The sequence below is a fragment of the Melospiza georgiana genome, chromosome 3, assembly GCF_028018845.1.
Source record: "Melospiza georgiana isolate bMelGeo1 chromosome 3, bMelGeo1.pri, whole genome shotgun sequence".
NCBI classification, from domain to species: domain Eukaryota; kingdom Metazoa; phylum Chordata; class Aves; order Passeriformes; family Passerellidae; genus Melospiza; species Melospiza georgiana.
This window is the reverse complement of record NC_080432.1, coordinates 97,031,232-97,057,933: the sequence shown is the minus strand read 5'-3', so window position 1 is coordinate 97,057,933 and position 26,702 is coordinate 97,031,232. Positions and strand designations below refer to the sequence as shown.

The 26,702-nt window shown below is 41.7% G+C and overlaps 2 protein-coding genes across 5 annotated transcripts in view; one reads left to right on the top strand and one right to left on the bottom strand.

The window, feature by feature from the left end:
- DLGAP2 (DLG associated protein 2) overlaps window positions 1-17,068 on the bottom strand; it is a 454,795-nt gene extending 437,727 nt beyond the window's left edge. For 2 of the 4 annotated variants that reach the window (XM_058021030.1, XM_058021031.1), the window contains exon 1: window positions 16,960-17,068. In XM_058021030.1, coding sequence (XP_057877013.1) covers window positions 16,960-16,977 — 18 coding nt within the window. In that variant the 5' untranslated portion in view covers window positions 16,978-17,068. The remainder of the gene's footprint in view (window positions 1-16,959) is intronic. The other 2 variants (XM_058021033.1, XM_058021041.1) reach the window with 1 other exon arrangement.
- Window positions 17,069-17,403: 335 nt separating this feature from the next.
- The window catches only part of ERICH1 (glutamate rich 1), a 67,545-nt gene continuing 58,246 nt past the window's right edge, over window positions 17,404-26,702 (top strand). Inside the window, exon 1 of the mRNA XM_058021467.1 lies at window positions 17,404-17,439. Coding sequence (XP_057877450.1) covers window positions 17,418-17,439 — 22 coding nt within the window. The 5' untranslated portion in view covers window positions 17,404-17,417. The remainder of the gene's footprint in view (window positions 17,440-26,702) is intronic.

Here is a 26,702-nt window from a genome sequence, read left to right as displayed (position 1 = left end):
GAGTGCCTAGTGTCACTGCTGGTGCTCTCAGGTACAATGCCTGACCTCCAGGCATTCTTCTAAAGAACATACACCCTCTGTGCATCCTACAGCACACATCTACCCCATGCAGGTGTGTCAGATAACCTCAAGCATCTGAAATACACACACAGAGGCTGTTCAGCTGAATTTCTCAGTTGCTGTCGCTGTACTGATTAATCCTCATGCACTATAGTGGGATCTTGGGCATGGAGGAGTTGAGTCAGTACAAAAATACAGGTGACTGTGGTTTATTATTATTGTTGTTGTTGTTTTAATGCCTTCCCCCTGACTTCCTTGGCTGCCTATTTACTCAGGGCTCTGCTGATGTTGGGAGATGTCACACAGAATCTAAGAAGAATTGGAGTTTTTTAGTGCAGTAGCTGAGAGCGACATGGAATAACATAAAGTTTTTGAAAAGGCATTCGATATCTGATTGAGGCAGAAATCTATATTCAGATATCTTAATCCCAAATTGAGTATCATCTGTAGATTCTGACATAAATGCTACCCCTAAGAATTGGCAGCTAGATTGTAGAGCTGATTAGAGCAGTAGGTCATAAAGAATGCAATTTTAAAAGTAACCCTTTAAGCTTGCAGAGACGTGAAAACAAGTGTGATGGAAGCAAAGAGTGGTGCTCACAACCCCAGCTAGCAGTGGTGTTTTATAGCTGGTTGAAAACAGGAACATGCATTGCATACAAACGTCATAAAAATGCAGTGAAACATTTTAATGAAAGAATACGCTGCCTGAATGGTGACAGTGCACACAGGTTACCATTGTACAGAAGAAAAAGGTTTATGGTCATTTTTCCTACAAAGTATTATTTACCTATGCTTCAATATGATTTAGATATTATTATAGATGTGTACCATATCTATATTTAGGTAATTTATAAACTAATTATTTCTCTTATTTTGTTGATAGAATATTGTGAATGTAAAACATGTCTATACAGCCTTAAAACAACTAATAACAAGAGTGTTGATGAGAATTGGAGAGAGAATAGCCATATCTGTATTGAACAGTTATCTTCTTTTTCCTTAGTGTCCTGCAGAGCTAGAGTAAGCTAACTATTCAATAATCAAAAGCAACAGAAAACAGTGTAGAAGTCAGTTGGACACAAAAGGTGTAACCTACCTATGTGAGTCAAACAGAAAGCATACAGGCTCTTTGGAGGAACAAAAAATGCTAAATGTCTAATAATAAAAGTATTTAGGGATCCATTGTAAAGTCTTTGGAATAAAGAACCACAAAAACCTATTTGATTTCATGCTTACAGGGCAACAGAGAGGCTGTTTCTTTAATGCATGAATATATGCCTATTTAGGATGCTGAACTCACTAGGATGGCTTACAGAAGTTTCATATGGAGCAATGCCAATATCTATTAAGAACTTTTTAGGTATTAAAAGTATTAAATTTTAGAATTTAATACTTTTAAATATTTTTATGCATATTTTTTACTCTTACATATAAATAAATTAAAGTCTTACCCTGAATCATTACCAGCTTTCTCAGTTGAAATCTTCTAACATTGATTCAGTTAGAAAGAAATTTTGTGACTGCTTCTAAAAACAGGTGTGTGTGCAGCAAACAGAGCTGCTTGTAAAACAGAACTTTACAAGCTTTTAAATCCCAACAATAACAGTTTCATTTAATTCAAATTATTTTTTAAACACTGAAATTTGTCTAATATATCTGCTACTGAAAAAAAAGAGAATGGATATATGTGTAATGATGTGCATTATGTATACTGACAATTTATCTCTTTTATGCTAACAGAGTTATGGGAGTATAACTTTTGACTAAACATTCTGTTTCAATGGCAATTTTCTGTTTAACATTCTAATGGTCAGCAGCAGATTCAAAAAAAAAAAAGCCAAAAGAAGTTCACCTGCAATGAAATGCCCAAGAATTGTTCTTCTAAAAGATTATTTTATTACTCTTAATTTGTTGTGTTATTTTACCTCTAAGATAAGTTAAAGGCAGCACAGTACAGAGCTACCACTTCAAAAACTGAGAGTAGATCAATCCAGAAAATGCAGAACACACCCATTCCAAGAACGCCATGGATGGAGTCAGCATTTCCATGCCACTGTAGAACTTTCCACTTTTAGCATTTTAAAACAAGCACCACGACTATCTAGACATGAAAAATCTTGTTACAAGGACCAACTTAGAGATCCAAGTCCCCAGTTCAAACATAGCTGGTGAGGGAACACAAACACATTTCTTATGTGACTGCTAAACTTCTCTTAGCAATAGTTGAAGGAAAGGCAATATCAAGTATTCCAAGCAGACATTTCTGCCTCTCCCTTACATGCCCTATTTCTCAACCCATTTGCTTTTTTTTTATGCCAAAATATTTTATGCCTCTGATATTTTTATGTATTTAACTACAGGCAGCAATCAAAATGTTGGCACTTCCTGGCTACTACCATTTAAAGCTTCTTTCACAAGAGAGGAGGAGCATGTCATGTACTTATAAGGAATAGATTCATTACCAACAATTACTATTATTGGCATGTTTCAAATAGACTCCAAAACAGCCTTTTTCTATGTCTTAACCTCCTGTTGCTGAGCAAGGAATAGAATCATCAAGCATCTCAGGAGATCTGACAAAAATTTACTTACTGATAGGATGAGAGAAAGTGAGAGAGAGAGTGAGAGAAGGCAGGTACCCCAGCCCTGCTCCTGTATGGAACTGCACTAAACCAGACTTTTTCTGCTATGAAAATTTAAAAAAAAAAGTCTCCATGAGACAGGGCATGCAACTCAAAGTTCATGCAGTGTTAGGACAAAATTTTTAACTTTCTGCAGAATTCAGGGCATGAGAACAGCTGATTCAATTGCAACCTCATATTAATGAGAAATCAGTTCTTTCTGATGTATTTAGGCTTATTTTAAAACCATTTTTAGCACCAGAGTGAGCAACTACAATCATGAGATTCATTCTTTCAAGACCTGTTTAATAGCAAAATTCTCCCTAAATGTATGAAAAAAAAAGACTATCTGTAGATTTTCCTGACAAAACTCACCATACTTTCATGTACATCCTTTATGATAGGAATCCACCTCTGAGCCAGTCATCCCAAGCTCTGGTGTTGACACCAGCAGCACTTCCCAGGTGTGATGCAGCTAACCTGCCTTAGGGCAAGGCTACATCTCCACTTAGGGCTGCCCATCCTACTCCACTCTCCACACCAAGGGAACCAAGAAGTTCCAGTAACCACTAGTGACTGTCCCAATGAGCAGCTACAAGATGCATTTAATCAGATTAACCTCACACCCAGCAACAAAGTCTTAAGGAAAGAACTGAATCTGTAAGTCTGCTTGACCATCATTTCACTTTCCTTTAAAGTCAGCATCACAAAAGCACATAAAATACATCAAATACTGTGAGAAATAATGGATGTAAATTATGAGAAGAAACTAATATATTTCATCAAGAGACACAAAATTTGCTAGGCAACATTTCCCAGTACTATACATAAGGGACCAGCATTATCCACAAATCAAGCAATGTTCTTATTTATTTCAGAAAATATTCAACATAACAAATGAAAGTACCAACATTACAATTATAGTGGTAGGCAAGGAGACAGTAAAAAGAGAGCATTAGTGGGGAAAAGCTAGCATGGGAGAGCTACATTAATTTTTATAAAGAACTTTAAAATGCTTCCCTGTTTGGGAAAGCAAATCCACTCTGAGAGCTTTGACTGTGAGAGCAGGGGCAGAGGAATGGTGATCTCCACAAGCAAGGCAGGAGCATTGCTTTACACAGCCCAGCATGTGCAGAGCTCAACCATGTAGTGCTAGGACAGGGAGTTTGTAGCAGTGCAGGTAAGGAAGATGCAAACTGAGATTTTACCAATTCCTGACTTAGGGATGGGCTACACAGACCAGGACTTGGAAGACTTCCTGATGCACACAAGGAAGACAAGGAGAACAAGGTCCAGGATTTAGAGGAAAAGGTATCCGAGGAGAAAGGGAAGCCTGAAATAAAGGAGACAACACCACACCTGCAGCTATTACTACTCATGCCTTTGAAAGACTTCAGAGTGAGGTTTTGAAAGACTTAAGAGTGAGGTTTTTCTGGTTTCAGCAAACTGCTCTACAGAATGGAGCTATTAATTAGCTAATAAAGGTTGTCACAGCAGGCCTAAGACATGCAATAAATACTGAGGGTCACTGGATATTTTTTGCTTATTAAAACAATATCTTATATTTAAAAGTCTTATTGATTTCACTTAGACCAAAAATAATTTCATCTTCTGAAGCACTATTTAAAATAGATCACGCATTGTCAGCTCTTTCAAAGGAAATTTCTAAAAATGATGGAAAAGCACATGCAGCCCTGTACAGGATAAACACTAAATCTGTCCCCCTCTCGGTCTGTACTGGAGATCAGCAGAGAGGATTGCTGACTGTGCTCTTCCCAAACACTGCACCCAGAAGAAAGGTCAGTGTTCCAGTGGCAGGGTGAGCTTTAGAGCTGGTACTTGTGGTTTGGCAGCAAAATGCAATATGCTGCCCTGCTTCAGTATGGCCTGAAGGCATCATCTTGGATGGAGAAAGCAGAGATCTTCAGGTGCCACTTCTCTCCCAGGCCCCTCCTTCATGGTTCTCTGATGCCAGCAGAGGAATGGCCCAAAGTACTCCAGTAATTCTCATCATGCCAGTGACTGGGGCAGCTTGCAGAAAGTTCAGAGATGGAAAACGCACTGACACCATAGAAGCATGGAGTTCCCCACTTACAGTTAGTTGGCCACCAGCCCCAAAGATGGCACATTCATCAAAAGAGCCACTGTGGCATTCCATGCAGTGCTGTTCTGGTCTAAGGCACCAGGCACCATCAGTGATCATCAATGGAAGGGGAGGCTATCAAACAAAGGGCACTGCACAGTTTGGGCAGAATAACTTTGTGATGATCTCTCTTCATCCATCAGCACATATCCCAGCTCAGTGTTTTGGGGTATCTGGCTACCTTTCTGACAGAAGCAACAACAGTAAGAAAATGTTTTTTCCCAGTTTCACGTTAGAAGAAAAAATAGGGACATAGATTATTTGTTCGTAAACAACATAGAGAAGCCAAAAATACAGCTTTTCTCGTAGGCAGTTTTTGATCTTTATGACTTGAAAATGCCCATGCTCATCAAAATTTTGCTCAGAGAGTTAATATATAGAAGTCACCTTTTCTGTGGAAGATTACAGTGAAAACAACTGAAGTATGACACAGCCCAAATACAGTGCTAAACTCCAAAACCCTGCTCACAGCAAGGTGTGTACTTAGGGATGCCTTTGCCAGCTGGCACCTAAAAACTGGGTCTGAGTTCAGAGGCAAAACCTTCCTTGTTCAGCTCTAACTCAAATGGCTGAATTAAAACACTTCAGATACTTCAGATGGCTGGTTTTCACTGGGAAGTAGGCTAATTTGTGAAAGCTAAATACAAATAACCTGAAGTCTGAGCAACTAACCGCTCAAATTTGCGCATAGCCAGCACAGTGCTCTCCAAGCATATCTGAAGAGCACTTTATATGTGCTCATTTATTATATAAAATAAAAACCACAAATGCATCTAAATCTCTAGGATCCATTCGTTTTAAATTTGCCTTACCACTGATGTTTTTTCATCAACGTCAATGATTACAGCCAGGTACTGCCACTTATAAGAGCTCTCCTTGGTGCAATGGCAACCCAGGTCTTGGGCAGGATTTAGTTATTTACAAACAGGGACCTGGTATTATTATGGAAAGTTTGAGCTACCTGAGGTGGGCAGACTTGTATCTGTTGGCAGATACAGCACAAGGATTACAAGGGACTCTTCTGGAGTCATGGCTGAAGGGCAGAAGTGTGACTATCTATAGTCCCTGACATGGCCCTGAGCTCCTCACCAGTGGCAGGGAAGGGCCACCTTGGGGAGCTGGTGCTCCCTGGGCAGTGCCAGGTGCCCCTGACCTGGATTCAGCCAGGGCTGCACAGGAATCTTGGAGATGCTACAGCACCTAAAGTGAAGCTGGGCACTAAAGGGAGCCCACCTGCATTTAGCCCCAGGTGTAAGCCAGAGCTATCCAAATGCTGCCTCCTGTCAAAAATGAGGACACTGTGTTCTCCTCATCCCCCAACACACTCAAACACCATGGAATCAAGCACAGGTAAAGCAAATTGCCATTGTACAAGAGAAAGCCTGCAATATCCATAGTGACCAAACCACAACTGGGAACAGGAGGCTTCAGCCAGCCTTTTTTACTGCATCAAGAAACTTAATGAAGACCCAGGTTCAGCCACAAACAGACAAGGAAGATACTTTTACATGAATTCCCAAATATACATCACTTCAACACCAGCTGAAATTTCCAAGTTGCCCGTTGTGAAAACCAAAAAAGCCCAAAAAACAACAACAAAAGAAGCTAATATCAAGGAAATTCTGAAAGATGTTGTTTCCTGGTGACAACAGGCAACATTCCAGGAAATTATTTTCATTCATCTCTAAATAAAAATTTCAAGTCACAAGTGAGGAAAAAAAAATTATACATAACCACTAAATGACCTTATATCATATTTCATTTTTTACAAGAATCAGTTCAACTCCATTTTCATCTTTCAGTTCATGAGTTTTTTCATATATTTACGAACAATTAACTGCCTCCATGCGGAAAAAAAATGAAATTTCTCATTTCATTTTCATAATGACTATATGAATACTACTTTGCTATTGCACAATATCATTAATTCTATATTATCTTCTGGCTTTCCACTTTTATTTGTTATACTTTTAATCACTTTTTTTTTCAGTGCGAATATTTCAGTTAATCTTAAAATTCCAATCTAAGGACACTAAAGATGTTGAAAACTTACTGTTTGGTGTGCACTCTTCCCTCTTTCTCCACTCTCCTTTGTGGAAAATATATAAATGCTTGGGTATAATCACAATTTGTTGCTTATATATACAGTGAATTTTTCTAAAAGGTTTATGGCATATAGATTGAAACAGATTTGTGTTAAAATAATACATGAAAAAATCTATCAAAATGAATATCAGAAAATCCCCTAGGTGAAACTACATGATTAATAGCTACAGCCAAAGAAACAGAAATACTGGACAGTAAGTGTAAATTTTCATGGATACAGTTTGTAAGAAAATGCATCAGAAAGGTTTTTTGGAACAGTATTTCAGTGTATCTATCATTCCTTCATAAAGGGGACACCTTGCATGCACGCACATTGCTCTTTATTTCAGTACTTCATGCAAATCTCTCAGGTGAGATTTCAGCAGTGGTAGTGATTACAAGAGCTGGACATATTTATGAAGAGAGGACAAGGCTGGAGGATTTTATGTTTTTCTCTGAAAAAATAAAGACAACTAATGATCACATGGATGTCTTTCAGAAGAGAATTCACAGGGGAACAGCCTGGCTGCCAAGAATACTTTGCTCCTTGTGCTTTAAACTCAGAAACACAGGAAGAGTTTGTTCCATTGGTCAAGAGAAGCACAGCTTTCATGGCAAATTTTAGTGATAATAATAAGTAAGATATTTCTTAAGGGTAACTTGAATCAGCCCCATGAAAGATGTTTAAAAAGAGAGACAAATTTTATTCATCATTATGTAACATTATGCAACTAAAGTTAATAGCAGAATAATGTTTTCTTTCAGTAAATGTCTTCTTGGGTTTTATTGTTTTGTTTTTTTTTTTAATATAAGTAACCCTCTTTTATGGGCAATCTGTTTTCCAAGTAAAGAACAATCCAAATGTATCCTGGCAGGTACCTCATATCAGCTGAGCCTTTTCTATAAATTTTTATATATCAAGATACATTATGCAATACTGATGTCTGTTTACCTATAGTCCATACAATTTTTTCTTCTACTCATGAAAAGATTAAAGTCTATCAATCTTGCATGATGCAGTTCCTAAATGTGTGTGATACCTCAGGAAAGGGATGTTATAAAGTTTCTTCCTACCCCTTACATATAAGCAGAACAAGGCAAACAAAATAGTCATAACTTGTATTGCACTATTAGGGTCTCTCCAGTGTTACATTCTGAGTCTTTAATCTATATTCTTGATCATTTGTCTTCTTTTCTCCTGCTGCCAAGCAGTACCATGTGCATCCCTAAACCCCTCTGTGATACTCTCCCTTCTTTCAACACTAACCTGGCCTTGCTCCTGTGTCTGCTCACCCTCCAGCCCACAGACTGCACATGAAGTGCAGGAAAACACAAATGTTAACAAGCCTCACCTAGAGCACTGATTGTTCTAGCACTGGAGCAAAGTGTTAGGTTTCATTTCCAGGCTGAAATCAGAATGGAAGGCTTTACACATTCTTGTGATTCTCAGGTATCACACTACTTTGCTGCGCTTCAGTGTCCATGTTGGAGTAACAAACGGACATTTGTCAGCACATTTCAAACAAAATTCCATCTAATTAGGAAGTATACCACAAAGTTTTTAAAACAATGGAGTGCAATTTAAAGAAATTAATAAATGCAGAGAAAATATTCTATTAAATGAAGTTCGGAAAACGCATTTGTATCTTTCTTTAAAAAATGAAAATAAAAATGTATTACATTACCCAGGAGTGCAACTAAAAAGAAGATTACTCACAAACATGCCAGGAAATCTCCTGAAAGAGAATGCCATCTGAATGTGATATGCTTATATAGGAGAAACTTTTCCATTTTATTGATCAAAGCATTATTGTACAGCCTAGCATACACTGAGCTTCTCAGCTTTGTATTTTGCTTTTCTGCATCATTTTTAGAACAGTAATTCATGACTATTTTGGAAAGTAAAAAGAAACGGAAAAATCCCAGGGAATTGATCAGAAACCTGACACTGGTTGGCAAAGTGTGCTGCATAACTAATCCACAACTAAAAGTAGTGGAGAGATTTCCACACTGCTCTAAATCGGAAGCACAGTACAGGATAAAAATAATAATTTATTAGATGAGACATTTACTTGGGTATGCGCAATACCAAAAAGCACCATAAAATGTAAAAAGTATTTTGAAGTACAATAATTAATGGGAAAAAATACATACATGTAAAAAAATATAATTCTAAATGGAACAACATAAAAAAACATTAACTGCATTATAAATTACCTCAAGACTGAACACACATTACTATATGAGGCATTTTACTGGTGAACATAAGAATATTTCCACTGATTTCTGTCACCTTTGACAAATTATTTTAGCTGTAGAGAAACATTAATGAGGGGGAAAGAGAAAAACTCTGGGAAGCATCCAAAATTAATCTATCAGTTCTTAATTTCAAAAGAAAAATAACAACTTCAAAATATTTAATTTACTATTTAGATCCGTTTTAATACTTTGTCCTCTATTTCCTTACTTTCAAATGTAACTATGTGCCTTTGAATTCATAAAGTAATGTATAACTTTCTAAATCTTGTTGCAGCTGAAACTTTGCAGTATAGGTAACTCAAATTTTTGTGAGAAAGATCAATGCAATATAAGAATGCACCATATTACTAAAGGAGATGAGACTGAAAAGTATCATAGAAACAATTTCCCCCTTAGAAGTGTCATGTTAAGACTTTTGAGGAGTACATTATAAATTATCACTTAGGAAAACTGTTATCAAATTAGTTACCATCTATATTATTATAAAAGTACATGATATCATAACTAATTGCATCCCTTTTCAACGTCATAAAAAGTAATTTCTTCGAAACACCTCACTTGTTATACTCATCCCTTCCATAATGAGTAAGAGCTGACACATTTTGAGATGGAGACACTAAGAATCCAATGCATTTCAGGACTGGCCACAAAAGTAATGCAGCATTTTTATATGTACTGCAGCCTTTTCTGCATATAATGCTGTAAACCACAGGACCTTGTGACAAAATTACTCTGACCTACAAATTGTAGTAAACTGGATTTTCAATAAACTGTTATGAAGGAGCCATGCCTAAGCTACATGTAACATTTTGATTTCTCAGTCTACTAAAACTTGAGGGGAAGGAAAGACCATTCCAGTTTTATTTGAATTCCAGAAAGGAAAAGAGTGTATTTAAATTTCTTTTAAGTTACTAAGAAAAAATCATTTACACCAGTTTTTTTTTAATGAATCTATTATAATTTGAAGCTATTCTCTTAAATCCAGTAGTTTATCCAGCTCGGAAAACTAATTTTGGACTTTTGTGGTATGAATATAAGCTATAGTAGCTACTCCTAAGTGACAGTATTTGTAAACAGACCCTCAAATGAATGAGATCAAAATCTCAGACTCAAATAAAAATAAATTTATCATGTACACAATGCATAACAGGAACACTTAAAATTTTTTTCAATTCCTTACCTTTAAGTAAAACATTATGGCAAAGATAATCCCAAAATAGCCCAAAACCAGGCCAGGTGCTAGATAACAAAGCCACAAGTTGCCATCAAAGACAAGATCAGTTTCACGTCCTGCTGCCAGAAAGGGCTGCAAACATCAGTGTGGCCTGAGCTGCCCTCCAGAGGGAAGGTGAAGCTTTGTCATTGTCACCAATGGGAGCCCATCATCTTCCCAGCTGGAGGACATTCATACTCCTCACTGACACTCAGCATCTTCTGGCTGTGATGGTCTTCATAGCCCAATAAAAAAAACAAACCCACATACTTAAGTCTACATGTTATTTCCTCTGCATTGTGCTATCATGAGGAAGCCTGCTGAAGAATTGAGACAGATACATAGTTTTTTCAAGACATTTGGACATACTTTTCCATTCCTTTTTGTAGCATTAAAAAAAGATTTTTCTTGTAGCTTCAACTATGCAGGATTTGAAATGCTGCAATATCAATAAAAGTGAATTAAAGGAATAAAACCAAGTGTTGTCCTCCTTTCTGCTCAACAGGGAAGATAATTGTTATCAAATTCTAAAACTAAAGAATATATTTGTTAATTAAAGGAAAATCTGCTGTTGCACAGAGGATAAAGGTGGCCTTACACTGATGCTCTTTGGAAAGAATTTCACTCTGCATGAATGAGGCAAAACTGCTGTCTTTTATCTTTCTTGGACTCTGCTTAGACAAATTCTAGAGAATAAGAGTGTTTATGGTCTGTAGCTTTATATCCCAATGACTTATTAATCCATAAATCAACAAGAATGTGGAAGATCGTCTAGGTTTTTTTCCTTGCTCCCCTATTTTTAGAGTATAAGAAAGAAAAGGTGTAGTAACTACTTGAGATTCTTTCACTACTGTCTGCTATTCAGGCGAAAAAAGAGGTTAAAAAGTAACCTCCCACTTGTGGCGAGTGCAGCTATTTGTTCAGTGTTATTTTTACAGGCTACTTGTGAAACTAGAAGGCAGGCGTGAAAGCCAAGAAGTTCATTCTACTCCTCATTGCCAGAAAAGCACAGAATAATACAATAGCATACTGCTGCGTTCCTGCAGCTGCACGAGCTCTAAAAGCCACCACATGGGAGTGAAATGGTTTGGGAAAAGTTTCTTTAAGGGCAACTTGGTTATCTGCCTCATTAATAATATTGTGTCTGTTTTCTATGAAAAGTGACCAGCTTCTCCAGTTGCAAAACTAGGAGAATTGCTGGAGACTTTGGTGATATTTTATGATATGTAATTTGCATAACATTATTAAGGCATTTAAAAGTTTCACAATAAAATCCATACCATCAAGAAGCAAAGAATTACAGGAAACTTATTCAGTTGACCTCCAATGCACAAAATAAATTTCATGAAGAATCAGAATTTTTTAAAAAAAATCATGCTAAGGGGAAGTAGATTCCAGACAAGCCTAAACAATTAATTTGCCTCCTCACCACACCTTAGGGATTCCTGAAAATACAGTATCACCTCAATTAAAGGGGAAAGATAGTAAAAATGGTTTTGAATTGTTTTTCTCAATACTGACCTGCTGCCTGTCCAGAACAATGCAGAGAAGTTGTTTCCTCTGAAAGGCAGCATGCCAGAGGCTGAGCACTGCCCAAGCAGCCTTTCAGCTTCCAAGATGAAATACATATCAGAGACACTTTAATTGACCACTACACTAGAGTGCTGTTCAATTTCTCCTTAAATCTGTGTCTTAGTTTTATGCTTTCCTAACTGCTTTCAATGTCATTATCAAGATTTAACCTTTACATTTTCTAGAATAAACTTTTAAATGCAAGAACTTTTGTGTTCAAAATGAGATCAGGTCAATCTGACAACATTAAGATGCTCTTCTCCCTTCTGAAATAACAAATTTACTTTTTAAAGAGAGTATTTAAGATGGAAGATGCAAAATTGAGACCGGTGGAAGAATTTTGCATGGAGAAGGAGAATCTATGAAGGACTCAAGATGGGGAGCTATAGATAGACAGAAAGCTCTAGAGTATACTTAAGCTCTTTCTATTATTTGTGTAAATCTCTAAATTAATGATATTTTATTTTGTTGGATTTATGCATTTGATCATATTTTTGAGATGTTCCACTACTGTCAATTTATCCACTACTGTCAATTTATCTGCTGCAACAGTGGTTGCAGCATCTCCTGAAGATAACAGACACTGATTCCCCTTATGAGATAAAAGCCTTCATCTACGGTATACCTCATGTATTTCTGCAAACTGCTGATGTATGATACCTTTACTATAAAAAATAGAAAAAAAAGTCATTTTATATCATAGGAATATATGCTTATGAAGCCACAAAAAATTTAGAGGGCTTAAGGCCAACGCCTTTATGGAAGTTATTTGCTGTTCATTTTCAAAACTGGCAAGGACAGAGAAATGTGACAAATATGGAATGAAAATGCATGGAAAATAAGTAAATTTTATGCACAAAAGAAGTATTTAAGAGAGTACAGTGAGAAACAGATAAAAACAAAATGAGACCAAATATATATGCATGCATGGAAACACTGATTGAGAAATCTAACTGCAGTGATTTCCATCCTCTCATCACAACTGAGCTTGTACTAAATGAATAAACTGCTACTTGACATTTTCTAAATAAATATCATGGGAAGAGTACTTATTTTACTTTAATGAATCATTTCAGCCTCTCCAACAGAAAGTAGTTGTGATGAAGTATAATCTGTTCTGGGAAATATAGTTCTATAATGGAGATATATATGGACTGAAATATGGGAAGTTGTGTTCTCCAACAAGTCTACTTTAAAAGAGATTCTGATTCATCCATGCCCACTTCTACTTATATTTGATCATAGCTGTTGACATACTGTATCTGCCTTGCTGAGAGCTATTTCTCTACTAGAGGTAAGAAAGCCATATGGTTTGTGGATGACTATGAATTTTTGCAAGGCAAACTGAACTAATATGTGTATTTTTTTTCCTGTAGCTATTCAAACAAAACTATCCATTTAGCAAACAGAACATTTTCAATTCAATGGGATATTTTGGCCCATGTGATACATTTCTAAGAACTGAAAGTCTTCCTTAAATGCAATCACAATTGATGGGCTAACACTGACTTTCTGCATTAGTGGTCCTCTCATTCACCATGCATGGTTAGGTATAAACAAATTCACTGTACTGATTAAGTGAAGCAGGAAATAAGACTTGTCTTGTTCATGGAGTAGAACCAAAACAGCTGTTTTTGTTTGACTGATGCAGATTCAAAGGGCCCCCAATGGTACACCTCATAAAAAATCAGCAGGTTATTTGAGGGGTTATGTTCTTTTTATTACTAAAACTTCTCAAAGGATTATCATAGTTATGCAAGGAAATTGCTTTGACAATGCGTAATTACAAACAGGAAAAAAAAGTTGTTGCCAAAGGCAGGTGTAAAATAACATTTTACTATCCTTATTAAGGCTCAAAAAAATATGTCAGTAATTACTCCAAAGTCCACAATTTAGCCAGGCAAAGCTCACAATCAAGCTGAAATTCAGTCATCCAGACTGCATCTACAAATATTTCCTATTAGAATATCTGCTGTCAAAAAACCCTGCCATAACTGTGACATGATAAGCGGACCAGGACAGGCAATGTCCAGGGGAGCTTGCAGAGGGCACCCTCTGGGCAGAATACTGCTTCATTTTCAGACACAGTGGATACTGGACATGCAAGCCTTCCTCGGGGTCAGGTATGAATCCCTCTATTCAGGGATATGTTTCTTATATCACATGTACCAATTATTATTGAATTAAGTTGTTTCATGTATTGGAATTCATTTAGAATATAACTTTTAGTTTGCCACGATGGACCTTGAAATTTTTGTCTTGCTTTGGTAACTTTTTGTTTCAACAGCTTGGCATTGCCAACAGTACCACTATTAATATTTGTGGGATCCTGCCATACACCAATGTGAAATCCCAATCCCATTAAGTCATTGTGGTTATTACCATTGATTCAGCAAGTCTTGGATTTGACTGTGATTTTATGTGTTACATAGACAAAACACATTCTCCTCAACACCTCTGTCAAGAGCAATCTATGTTTGCTGATTGTTAAATGTCTGCTTAAAGCACTTATGACTTTATTCTAAGTGTAATTTCAATTTGCACCAGGAATTTAAACTCATTTCAGAGGGACTGGAAATTCTAAAAGTTATTAGAGGTATGTCCTATACCATTCTAGTGCAAACTAGATATATGACTAACTAAATCCAAATAGTGCTTTATAGTACTAAAATGAAAAGCTCAAAGAAAATCAACAAATTTATTTGACAATCCTAGATTTTAGTTCACGTGTTACTGAACAATGGCATAATAAATGCATTCTTTAACTTGGCAATATTATGTCAGATCACACAGGGTCTGCCTCGAGCACTCAGAATTAAATCTCCAATGTATAACTTTGGAATTCATAAAACTATTAAACATTGTCTGAGTCCATTTTAACAACATAACACACATTTTGAAAAGCATGCAAAATGATGGGAGGAAAGAACCTTTGAAATAAATTATATGATCAGCTTAGCACTGTAAAAATAGCTTCACACAGTAAAACTAAAACTTGCAGTTCTGAAATAAAGGGTTTTATGCAAACTATCTGGAAATTACTTGAAAGTATTGCTATATTGATGAAAGCACAGAAATATAAAACTTCAACTCTTCCTATTTTAGGTTTTCCAGATAAAATATGAAGGCAGAAATGCAACAAATCAGAGATGTGAACGGCTGACACCTCAAACACACGTGCATTATAAAATATTACCATCCATCCTCTGGTCTACCCCAAGCTGCTTTTTAAAACGTCCATACCATCAGTATGCCCCCTTGATACATCCCACAGTAGAAAACATTCAGATACTGAGACTGCACATGAGACTTCTCCATCATCTGCACTGGGATCTGCACTCGGTCACACTGAGGTGACCATTGCTCCTCGCTGGATGCCCGCTTGCGGTCATCTACCACCTACACGGCTGGAGGCATCCTGTGGTTCAAATTTTGTTAGTGCTCCGCTTGTGTTGCTACTGCGAAGCAGAGAGAAATAGTTACAAAACACTCCAGCGCTAAGAAGGGCACTTGCTTTCACAGCCGCGATCTTGGGCTCACACCACCTAACGTGCCGGGAGCACTCGGTCCCATTCTCAGGGCTTCAATCTGGAAGAGATTCAAGCATCGCCTGCTCCCAAGGCACATTAAGCCTGTGTAAGAATGTGCCGTAACGAAGCAGAGTTGGAAACAAACAGTAGCTTGTCGCCGTAAATTAGACCCTTTAAGTTTGAGGGAAGTTGAGGCCAGAGCCCTTATAAATGGATTTATGGCTAAACGCCAAGCTGTACGGCACCGGCACCGCTGTTAGAACTGGGACACCAGCAGCGGCAGGAATTAGGTTACGAAGGCGAAAGAAAGCGGGGCGGTAAAACAAAGTCCCTTTTCTGCAGCTCCCGCCGGCTGAAGGCTCTCCCACTGCCGTGCCCCGGGCCGATCCGTACCGGCCCCGCAGCCGCAGGTCGGTTCGGTTCGGGCCGGTTCGGGCCGGGGGGACCGCCCGCCCCGACGGTGGCGGACGCCGGGCGGTTTGCCGGCTCCGCTCCGGGAGGCGAGGCGGGCCGGGGCGCGCTGCGCTCTCATTATGACACCGGGTAATTATTTTATTTCTCCGGCAGACGGTGTTTCTAAGGACCGCGGAGGCGCTCAGCCAACCCGCCCGCGAACGCCGCTCCCTGCGTGGCGAGAGCCGCCCGTGATCGCCCCTCGGTGACCGAGGGCAGCGCAGCAGATGCGCCGGGCAGCCGCCCCCGCGCTCCGGTGCGCGCCCGCGGACTCTCCGGCCGCGCCGAGCCCTGCGCCCCCGTGCGCGGCAGCCGCGCAGAGCCGGCGCGGGGAACGTGCGGGACTCACCTGCCGCCCGCCCCGCTCGGCTGCCGCCCCGCCGCCCCTGGGGGCCGGACCGGAGGGACGGGGCAGCGCGGCCCCTCCGACGTACCCGCACCCTCCCCGGGGCGGCACGGCACGGCACGGCACGGCACGGCACGGCGGCCGGGCAGGGAAAGGGGAGCGGAGCAGGCGGCGGTGCGCCGCCAGCCCCGGCTGCCCGGCCCCTCCTCGCGGGGCAGCCCCAGCATCACGCGCTGCCAAAATTTAAATCGCCCCAGCACTGCGGCTCCGCGCGCAGCATCCCCTCCCCGCCGCTCCCTCCGGCCAGACCGGCCACACGGGAGGGTGCCAGACCGCGCTCGCCCCGCTCAGGCATCGGGCACTCGGGGCGCAGCCGTCCTGCCCGGGCTGTACCGAGGCGAGACCCCCGCCACGGCGACACCGCGCCGGGGCCAGCGCGACGCCGGGACGCGCCGGTGATGGGGATGACACCACAACCGACGGCGCGGCTGGCGCGCCCTCGCCTCGTTGCCCAGGCGCCCTCCCCGACGGTGCGGTCCCCGCGCGGATCCGCGGCACCGGCACCCGCCCGTTCCCTCCGCTGCTTGTGCGGAGGCGCCCCGCGAGCAGCCCGGCGCGCCTGCCGCCCCGACGGCGGCCCCTTCCCTCGCCTCCCTCCCTCCCTCCCTCCGTACCTTTTTCAGCGCTGACATTCTAGTGCATTATTAACGCGGCGGGTGCGGGCTGCGGCGGGTCGCGATTGAGGAGACGCCGCGAGCGGAGCAGCGGCGCGCGCCCAGCGTCCCCCGGCGCCGCTCACCCGCCGGGGCCGCCGCGCGCCGCTCGCCCGCCCGCCCGCCGCGCGCCGCTCCCCCCGCCCCTCGCGCCCCGCGCGCGCCCTCGCCCTCGCTCCCGCGCGCGCGGCAGGGGCGCCCCCGCCGGCTCTGCGCAGCCGCGCGCCCCCTGCCGGAGCCCGCGCGCATCGCTCCCGCTGGGGCGGGGCGGGACGGGGCGGGGCCAAGGCGGGGCGAGGGGACGCGCTGCGGCAGCCCCGCCAATGGCGGCGCCCGGCGCCGGGACCGACAGGCGCGGCGGCCAACGGGAAGGGGAGCGCCGCGGGGCCGCGGGGGTGTCTCGGAGGGGCCGTGGGGCCATGGCCGGGAGCAGGAGGAGCGGTGAGTCTGTGCCGTGAGGGTTGGTTGGTCCCGCCGTGCTGCCGCCGGGGCTGGTGACGGAGGGAGCCCGGGGGCGGCGGTGACGGTCCCGGGCGCGGCTGCCCTCAGCTGCGGCGTGTTCCGGCCCGGGCGCACCCGCTGCCGCCGCGGGACCCGCTGGTTCCGCTGCTCGGCGCCCTTCCCGCGGGGGCAGGCCGTGAGAAGCCGAGCCTGCCCGGCAGCGGGGAAGGCGGGCGGACAGAAGTGGCCTCGGCGGCGCCTCCGGCCGCACGGGCGGGGCTCTGGGCGTGCGGGGCCGCCGGCACTCCGGCGCTGAGCCCTCCCGGCCTCCTGTCCAGCCGCTCCGGGGCGGGTTCTATTGCCGAGTATTCCTGCCCGGGGGTGGATAGAGAGTAAATAAAATTTACTTCTCTAATCACAGAGTCTTTTAAGATGACACCTTTTATCCTCAGTACGCACATGCATTCGTGCTTAATGTTAGTGACCCTCTATTTCGGCTTAAAGTGACTTAGCTCGCTTCTGAAATAACTGTGGTACTGTGCTTGCAAAGAATAAGATAAAACCTGCTAGCCATGCACAACTTCAGTCTGTTCTGTTTATCTGAATGTTTTATAAGACACGGCACAGGAAGAACACAATAATCAAACTACAGGAGTTCCATAAGTAATATCTTGTTCTTAAGGCGTGTCGAGTAGAGCTGAGCCGTGCGAGAGCTGAATGCTTGCATCCTGTGCTTGGCTGTTGCGTTTGCACACAGTTCCAGCAGCCTGAAACTGGAATACTTCATGGGAGGATAACAATTTGAGAGTGAAACTGATCACTGGAGTTAATGTGGAAGCTGTTTGCTGACGGGCTGATGTAGCGATCGTTTGTAGGAGGTTTAAATACACAGTAGTGTTCTCTGTGGTTTAGATGCAGACTCGTTGTGAGGAACGGAGAAGGAGTCACTGTTTTGCTTCTACGCTTTGGGGATGTGAATTACAAATTGATGTTTTCTGGAAGAAAGTGAATTAGGAAGAGTGAGTTCATGCACTTGTGAATGAATGCATGGCTCTAGAGCTGAGAATGGGAGAACTGAATTCTAAAGCTCTCAAATTGTTTAAAACTGAAGGTCAGATAAAGAGCTGCTTGTTTTGGTAGTGTGTCAGAGAAAGCTGAAATGATCATGCTGAGTGTCTGGCTTTACTATGTAAAGTTGGAAATCATTCATGTTTTATTCAGCCGCTCTAAGGAGCCTTGACTTTAGATTGGAAGGAAAATACAGTGAGAAATACAAGGATGTCACATGCTCCCGTGGGAAGGAAATAAAAAAAAATGGAAGAGTTTAAAACCTCATCTGATCAGCCTCTGCAGCCCATAGCATTTATGAAAACTGTTGACTTTCTGTTGTGAAACTATGTGTATTTTTGAAAGGACAAGTGTCCTATAAAAGAGCTGAGAAAGAAGGTTTAGCTGCTTCCCTTTAAGATTAATTTTGCTGGCTTTTTGTAAGAGCATGTTGAAATGCTGAAGACAAATTTTTGTCTGCATTACAATAGAGCAACAAAGCTTTTTATTTTGTTGGGAACTGGGCCATAATACAGAGGAAATGGGATGGTCAACAGCTTGTAGGTGAATCTAAACAGTGAAAAGCCAGTAGAGCAGGTAAGTGAAATGCATTTCACTCTGCCAGGAAAGGGTGAGACAGGAGTAGTTGAGAAAGTGCATTTTTTTTCTTTTAGTTTTTGTGGAGCTTTTTGTTTTTTACTTGGTCATGTACCAGTGATTTGTGACAGGGCTAGAGGTACTACTGCTGTCATTCTGTGTGTTATCAACAAGATGTTGATCCTGTCTGGGACAGCTGAACTCCTAACTTGTTGCTGTTAAACATTGACAATTGCATCCTGAAAGCTTTAGTCATCATTCTTGGAAGTTTGTGCCACCCCAAAATAACACTTTCATAAAGGGCTGGATAGAGAGTGATGTTCCAGCTGCTGAAGGGTAGAGTTAAGGAATTGATGCAGGTGTAGTGTAGATTATTGATATAATTGCTAGTAAAAAGTGATGGAAAAGTTGTGCTGTACAAGGGATGATCTAGTGGGACAGCAGGAGGCTTCCTGTTGGAGAGATTAAACTGGAAAGCCAATGTGGACACTTGACAGACATCAGTGGCAAATGTTTTTAAATAGAGAATATTGCTTCAAGGAGTGCTATTTTCATCTCTCAGGTGACTTTAGGCAGAGTTATAGTGGTCCTTGAAATGACACTGCAATTCCTTGGTTTGGGGACTTTTTTTTTGTTTTTCTGGGTTTTTTTTAATGGCTATAGCACATATTAAACATCTTTGTTTTGCAGAAAAGCACACCATTTCTTCCTTTTTTCTAGTTTCAGAGAAGCACTGATTTTCAGAGATCTTGAGGTTATTCAAATCCTTTTCTTATTTTTGATTTTCAAACTCAACATAATTTTTGGCAAATACTTTGATGTCTTACTGGGAAAAAAGATAAATGCCCTTTTTTATAGTGGGTATGTTTTCTTTCATCATATATTTTCCATATATATCATATAAGGGCAATATTAATGGCAAATAGAGTTTGATGCCTGACATTATTTTTTTCCTTCTTTGAGAAGTATCTTGCTCCCCCCCAAATGTGACCAAAGATTTATTACAGCATATCAAGATATAAATTCTATTTGCATTGTAGTTGGCTAAATTACAAATAGCTGGGTTTTTTGTGATTAAATGTAGAAGCTACACCAGACTAAGTGTACTTGACTCTGCCATTGAAACCTTTTATGAAAGGGAGGAAGAAAAGTTTTTGTTGCTGACCTTGGTGTTATGCCTGGATGAGAAATGCAGTCAAGGAGAAAGGCCAAAAAGGTGAAAGAAGCAGATATTATACACCCAATGGCCTTCTATTTAGAAAGCCTGCAAGGGGAGCACATGCTCACAGGGAGCAGAGCCTGACATGATGTGGCCTTTAGGGTTCTGTGTTTTGTGTGGGTGGCTGTTTTGGGGTTTTTGGGGAGATGGATTGTGTTGGTGCAGGGTTGGTTTGTTCTCAGGAAGTTCAAGCAATTGTTACATACTTTGCATTGAGATGGGATGGTCCACACGGGAAGGTGGGACTGTTTAAATATGCTGGGCAGTAATAATGTTCAGGAGCAGGTGTATGAACCTGTGTTAGTTAGTAAAGTGGTGGAGGTGGTGGTGTGTGCCATTAAGGTGTGTCTGTTTTAGTTATTTTGCCTTTTTAAACGTTCAGTGTGTGATGCCTTTCACTCAGCACTGGCTTTGCCCTTGTTGTAACAGATTTCTGGAATCACCTGGGAGCAAAGCTGCTCACATACTCACCTGCCACTGGGACGAGGGAAAGAATCAGAAAACTGAGCAAACTCACTTGGTTGAGACAAAGACAGTTTAATAGGTGTTGCAATTTCCATTTTTAAACTTCCCAGGTGTGGCAATACCTCTCTTCCCCTTCCCCCTCGCCCCCTGCTGGGCTGTCAGTCAGTGTTAACATTCCAGCAGGGCCTGTGGTTGGTCACGTTCAAAGGATGCAATCCAGGCCTGGGCTCATTGGCCTGCCTGGGTGTCCCTCGTTCCCTGGAAACCTCCTCCTCCCACCTGGTTGGTGCTCACCTGTCCCTTCCCCTCCCCCTGTCCCTGGGCTTAAATTGACCAAGGACCATGTGGTCATTATTCTGCTGGAGCTGTTACTCTGATTCAGACCTCTGTGAGCATGGAATAAACTCTGGATATAAACCGTCCGACAGAATCCGCTCTCTTTTCCTCTCCACCATCACCTGAAGCCTTCCCACCTGAGGTAAACTGAGTTTCTCCAAGTCTTGTTTCAGCTCCCAGCTGCAACCTCCAGCAAGCCAAAAGTGTCTCTGGGGTGAAACACCACAGCTGCCTGGCAGCAGGGGTCAGACAGCCCAGGCACAATCTACCTGGTAATATTGGGATTCATATTCCAGTAAATAGGCAAACCAAAATCCACACAAGCAAAACAAAAGGAGGAATTCATTCACCACTTCCCATGGGCTGGCAGGTGTTTAGCCTTCCCCAGAAAAGCAGCGCTCCTTTACCTGTAATGGTGACTTGGGAGGACAGGCATCATCACTCTGAGCATTCCCCCTTCCCTCTTTCCCCCAGCTTTATATCTGAGCATGCCAGCATAGGGTTTGGCATATCCCTTGAGTCAGCTGCTCCAGGTGTATTTCCTCTCAATTCCTGGTGTGCTTCCAGCCTTCCTCACAGGTAGGGCAGTGTTGGTTTCTCGGCTGTTTAGGTGGCCTGGAAAGGCCCGGGGTGGCCTTGGACAGCCCGGCGCTTCAAAGGACGAGAAGAGGCTTCAGATCTTTTCTCGGTCTCGGTGTTTATTAATTGTTTATCTAAAAGATTTTCTTTCAGCCCAACAGAGAAATGGCACAGCAGCCAGCCATGAGCACACTGCGAGCCCCCGGGGCGGTCACCTATCTTTATACTCAAAATTACGTATACAATATTTATCATTTTTCCCCAATACCTTTTACCCTTATTGACCAGTACACCTTTAGTAATAACCAATCCCAAAGTGCCAACATCACCACAGAAGATGGAGGCCAAGAAGAAGAAGAAGAAGGACAGGACACGCCCCAATTCCTCCATCTTACTTCTCTAGACCCCCCTGTACAGAAATCTTAAACCCTGTATTCACACTCTAATTAACTCATCCCTTCACCATTCACCCCAGTGAAATCCTCCCATCCTCATACAGGTGTCATCTCCTGTGTAGGATCAAAGTCCAGCCACCAGACACTTCTGGCAACATTCCAGGACTCCCAAGCTCCCCAAGGGTGGTCTCGGCCACGCTGCACCTCCATCCTGAGGTGCTGAGATCCCACAGGGCAGGTAACAGAAAGGGCCTTAAGACTGCTCAGCAATAATGAAATCATCCTTGTATTGTCAGCCCTGTTTTCAGCACAAATCCAAAACACAGCCCCCTACCAGCTACTGTGGAGAAAATTAACTCCATCCCAGCCAAAGCCAGCACAGATTGTTATGGCAATATGTGGTTTCTTATGCTTTCAGTTGTTTTTAGTTCAAAAGGTTGAAAACTGTTCTCAAGAAGTTTGGATTTTTGTGGGTTGGCTAATGACTTAAAGTAAAACTCCATATATGTGTAGAAAGAAAAATTCAGCTGCATTGGAACTTCCAGAACTTTTTTGTGATGGTATGTTTGGTTCAATATTGATTTCTGTTATATGTATATTAGATATGCTTGCAGAAGTTGCTTGATTTTTTTATAATCAAATGTTGAAATCACTGCAAAGGGTGATATATTTACTCTTTGAAGAAAGCTATGTAGAAATTCAATTAATTTATGTTTGTTTTATATAATATAACCTTATGAAGGTTTCTTTTGAATAGTACTTAATGCACAAATCTGTTGGACTTTTCTTTGTGTTCAGTGATACTATACCTGCCAATTTCATGGTTAGATTTTTAAATACTGGTATATTGACCTTCATTTTAGCTTGCTTCTTCTTATGTGAAACTGCCTGTTTAAAATTTGCAAATTTTTTTCTCTTCAGTAATCTGAAGTCAGAATGAGTGGTGGGTTTTTTGTGTTTTGCTTTCTGATTTTTACTGTTTTCAGCTATTTTGGTGTCTGTTTTCCATATTAGTACTATCATTTACCATAACATTTATCTTAAGCCAATGTGTGGCATAGTTCGATCTTCACTTTTAGCTATATGCTCTTTGCATACAGATTTAGGGTGAAGGAAGATTTAAACTTTCTGAAACTTTACACCTGTGTTGGCCTCAGATTGGTCTCTGAGCAGTGATGTTATAAGTGCAGAGCCCACCCCTTCCCTCTCCCAAATCTGTCCAGAAAAGAGAGGAAAAAAGTCTCATAGAGTCTCACAGGAGTCCAGTTCCTGTCCCTGCACAGCACCAGCTCCAGGAATCACACATGTGTCACAGGGCACTGTCCAAATGCTTCTTGCGTTCTGTCAGGCTTGGTGCTGTCACCACTGCCCCGGAGAGCTGTTCCAGTGCCCAAACACCCTCTGGGTGAAGAACCTTTACCTGATATCCAACCTAAACCTCCCCTGAGGTTTGGGGCCATTCCCTTGGGTCCTGTCACTGCTGACCACAGGGAAGAGCTCAGGCTCTGTCCCTCCTCTTCCCCTCACAGGCAGCTGTAACTGCAGTGAGGTTTCCCTCAATCTCCTCCAGGCTGAACAGACCAAGTGCCCTCAGCCCCTCCTCACACAGCTTCCCCTCAAGGCCCTTCCCCATCTTTGTAGGTCTCTTTTGGGTGCTCTCTGACTGCTGTGGATATTTCCTACATTGTAGCACTCAAAACAGAGCACAGGATTTGAGATGGGGCTGCAGCAGCGCCATGGGACAATCTCTTCCCTTGCCCAGCTATGCCTGATGCTCTCTGGAACACAGTGGGCCCTCCTGGCTGCCAGGGCACTGCTGACACTACAGTGCAGCTGTACTTTACAGCTGGCTCAACTCAGTGGCCAGAATTATGATTGTTAATAGTAATAATAGTCACCAAAATTGAGCCTTGGTAAGGGGCTATGAGATATCTTTAGATGTTTTCAGTGAGGTGTGTTTGATTGTGCCAAGTAAGAAAAGGATAATGGTGCAGTATGAGAAACATATTTTTAAGTTTTCTAAGAGATGGATAGTATGCACAAATTGTAACCATAGTGAGGATGCTCTGTTTTCCCAGGACTGCAGTAGCAATATGCATTTTGCAGGGTCTCACTACAAGGCAGATGAGGTTCTTAGGAACAGCAGAACTGTTCCTAAAATCCTGGTGTTCCATTGTGAACTTATCATCTTGGTCATGTCAAGTTTATTAGATGTCTGGGATCTTGTGGCTGCAATTAAGGTAGCTTCTTATCATCTTTGTCATGTCAGGTTTATTTGATGTCTAGGAGCTTGTGGCTGCAATTAAGGTGGCCTACTGACAGATCTCTAAAAGCTTTGTTGAGACAGGATAGCACAATCTATTAGTCAGATTGCTGTTGAACTACACACTCATGTAGAATTTGCTGACAGATCTAACAGCAGTCTTACTGATTTGAAACTGCAATGTGACAGGGCCTGTGCTTGGTCTAGCTGAATAAGTTTCTTTTAAGCTAAGAAGAGAAAATAAATGTTGGCTTTTTCTAGCGATAAGTTACTGGTTTGTATCTGCAATTGCTATGAACTGTGTCGGTCTGGAAGCTCACAGGTCAATCTCTCTTTGTAATAACTGCTTAATTTAGGTGAATACCTAGATACAGGGTGTTTTATCACTATATTCTTTTCCTCTCCTACCTTTCAATCTTCCTGATATATGCCATATACTTAACTTTTGAACAGCTGCAGCTTATTTATCTCACAGGCAGGAGAATTCTATATTACTGAGTTTTAGATGACGAAGTGGGTTTCCATGTGCTATAAAAAGTAATGCTAAATAAAAAGATAAATGGAGACATATTTTATCAACTACTACTTTAGAGCACAAAAATGGATATTTTTTCCCCACTGTGGTTCTCGAACCTGTAATAAAGAGTATGACAGGTGTAAAATTAAGGCAATTAGCATCTGATTTTTTGAGCTAATGGGATGTTGAAGACTAATAGATGCTGTTTCAGTGAGAATAACATCAGTGGTCTTGAGACAAACCTTGATATTGTGAAGTTACTATTACACACTAGATATAAAATGATAGTATCTGTTTCTTATGCAGCTCCCTGTGACCTTTTGGTTAACAACCGTACTGAGATGCAGCTGATACCTAGTAGTTCAAGCACAGAATTCTTGGACCTTGGATACAACTAAATCCTTTCATTGTTCCACTCCCAAATAGTACATGTGAGTTATTTCACCATTAAATATGTAATAATACCTTTAGGTGTTGAACCCATCTGTTATGGTTTTAATTTGTTATGTGGTCTTGATGTTATGTGTAATGTCAATGAGACCAATTGTATGCTTGTAAAGAGGACCATTCCCACCTTGTGTAGACATCCTGTGAAGAACTGTACAAATTTTTCCCTTTAATAGGTCACTGAAGTTTTGTGAGTCTTGTAAAACTAAAAGATTGTCTAAGGAGCTAGTCAAGTTTAAAATAATCAGCTTGTGATATCAGCATTTCACCATGGTGTTTCTACTCAGTCTCCGTTCTGGACTTCAAAAGACAAAGCCAGGAAAACCTCACAACAACCAAGCAACATCATAGCTTGTGGGAGAAATGGGATGAACAACCTTTGTTCAAAAAAAGAGCTCTCTTGACGAAGGCAGGTAGTTAAAGGTTATGTGTGTGAGGCTGAGAGATGCTTTCCAGGCCAAAAGAGACTTCAGAATCAAGGTTTCTAACCTGCAGGGAAATCCCCAGTGGGAAACATGTTCCTATATAATGCAGGATTCCTTAACCTAGTAAGGAGAGGAAGAAAAAGTGCTGAAAACAGTCAAGTTTTTCAAATCTAAATAGCAAATGTGGTCTGTGTGTATGTGTCTTATGCCAAGGCACTAGAAAAAACCCTGTTATGAGTTATGGAGTTCCTCTAGAGTCTTTTGAAGTATATTGAAAGTATTGAGGTGCAAGTTTTTGGGTCTCAGTATCATTAGGTGTGTAAAAGTACTTCTCCCAGTCATTCAGCCAAGATGGAGTAGTACATTTTCTGGCGTTAAGATGCAAGTGAATTCTGTCCTGAAATATGAAGCTGAAAAATTACTTGGTGTCTTCCTCAAGAAAGCATGCCATAAAATAGCAGTGCTGTTTGGAAGGAAGGACTGTAAATTTGTAGATAGATGCATTTTATCTGAAGTGTGGAGACTGAAGATGTAGTCGATGATCTGCAGGATGGCCTCCTCTTTGACTAAACACAAGATCTTGTAATCTGTTAGCTTCTATGTCTGTCTAGAAGTGCCTCTTGAAAGAGACAGTCAGCTTCAGCCTGAATTTTCTGCTGCAGATCTTGCAGTCCTTGCTTTTTTATCCTTTTTTTATCCTTTAGCTGCTGTTGTAAGAGCCTGTTACCATAGCTTCGCCTGCAGGATGAGGACTGTTTGCAGACTGGGAACACAAAGCAAAATACTGTACCCATTCCTGTGTACATAAAACTGTACTTTGATCACAGCTAGGGTTCCACATATTTCACTATTTTTTTCCCCAGTTGGAAAGATCAATATTGTTATTCCCATGATACAGCTACAGTGCTTTGCTTTGGTTTGCATGCACTATCCATGGTGAAATGAAAATACGTCACTCTTGGCAAAACTGACC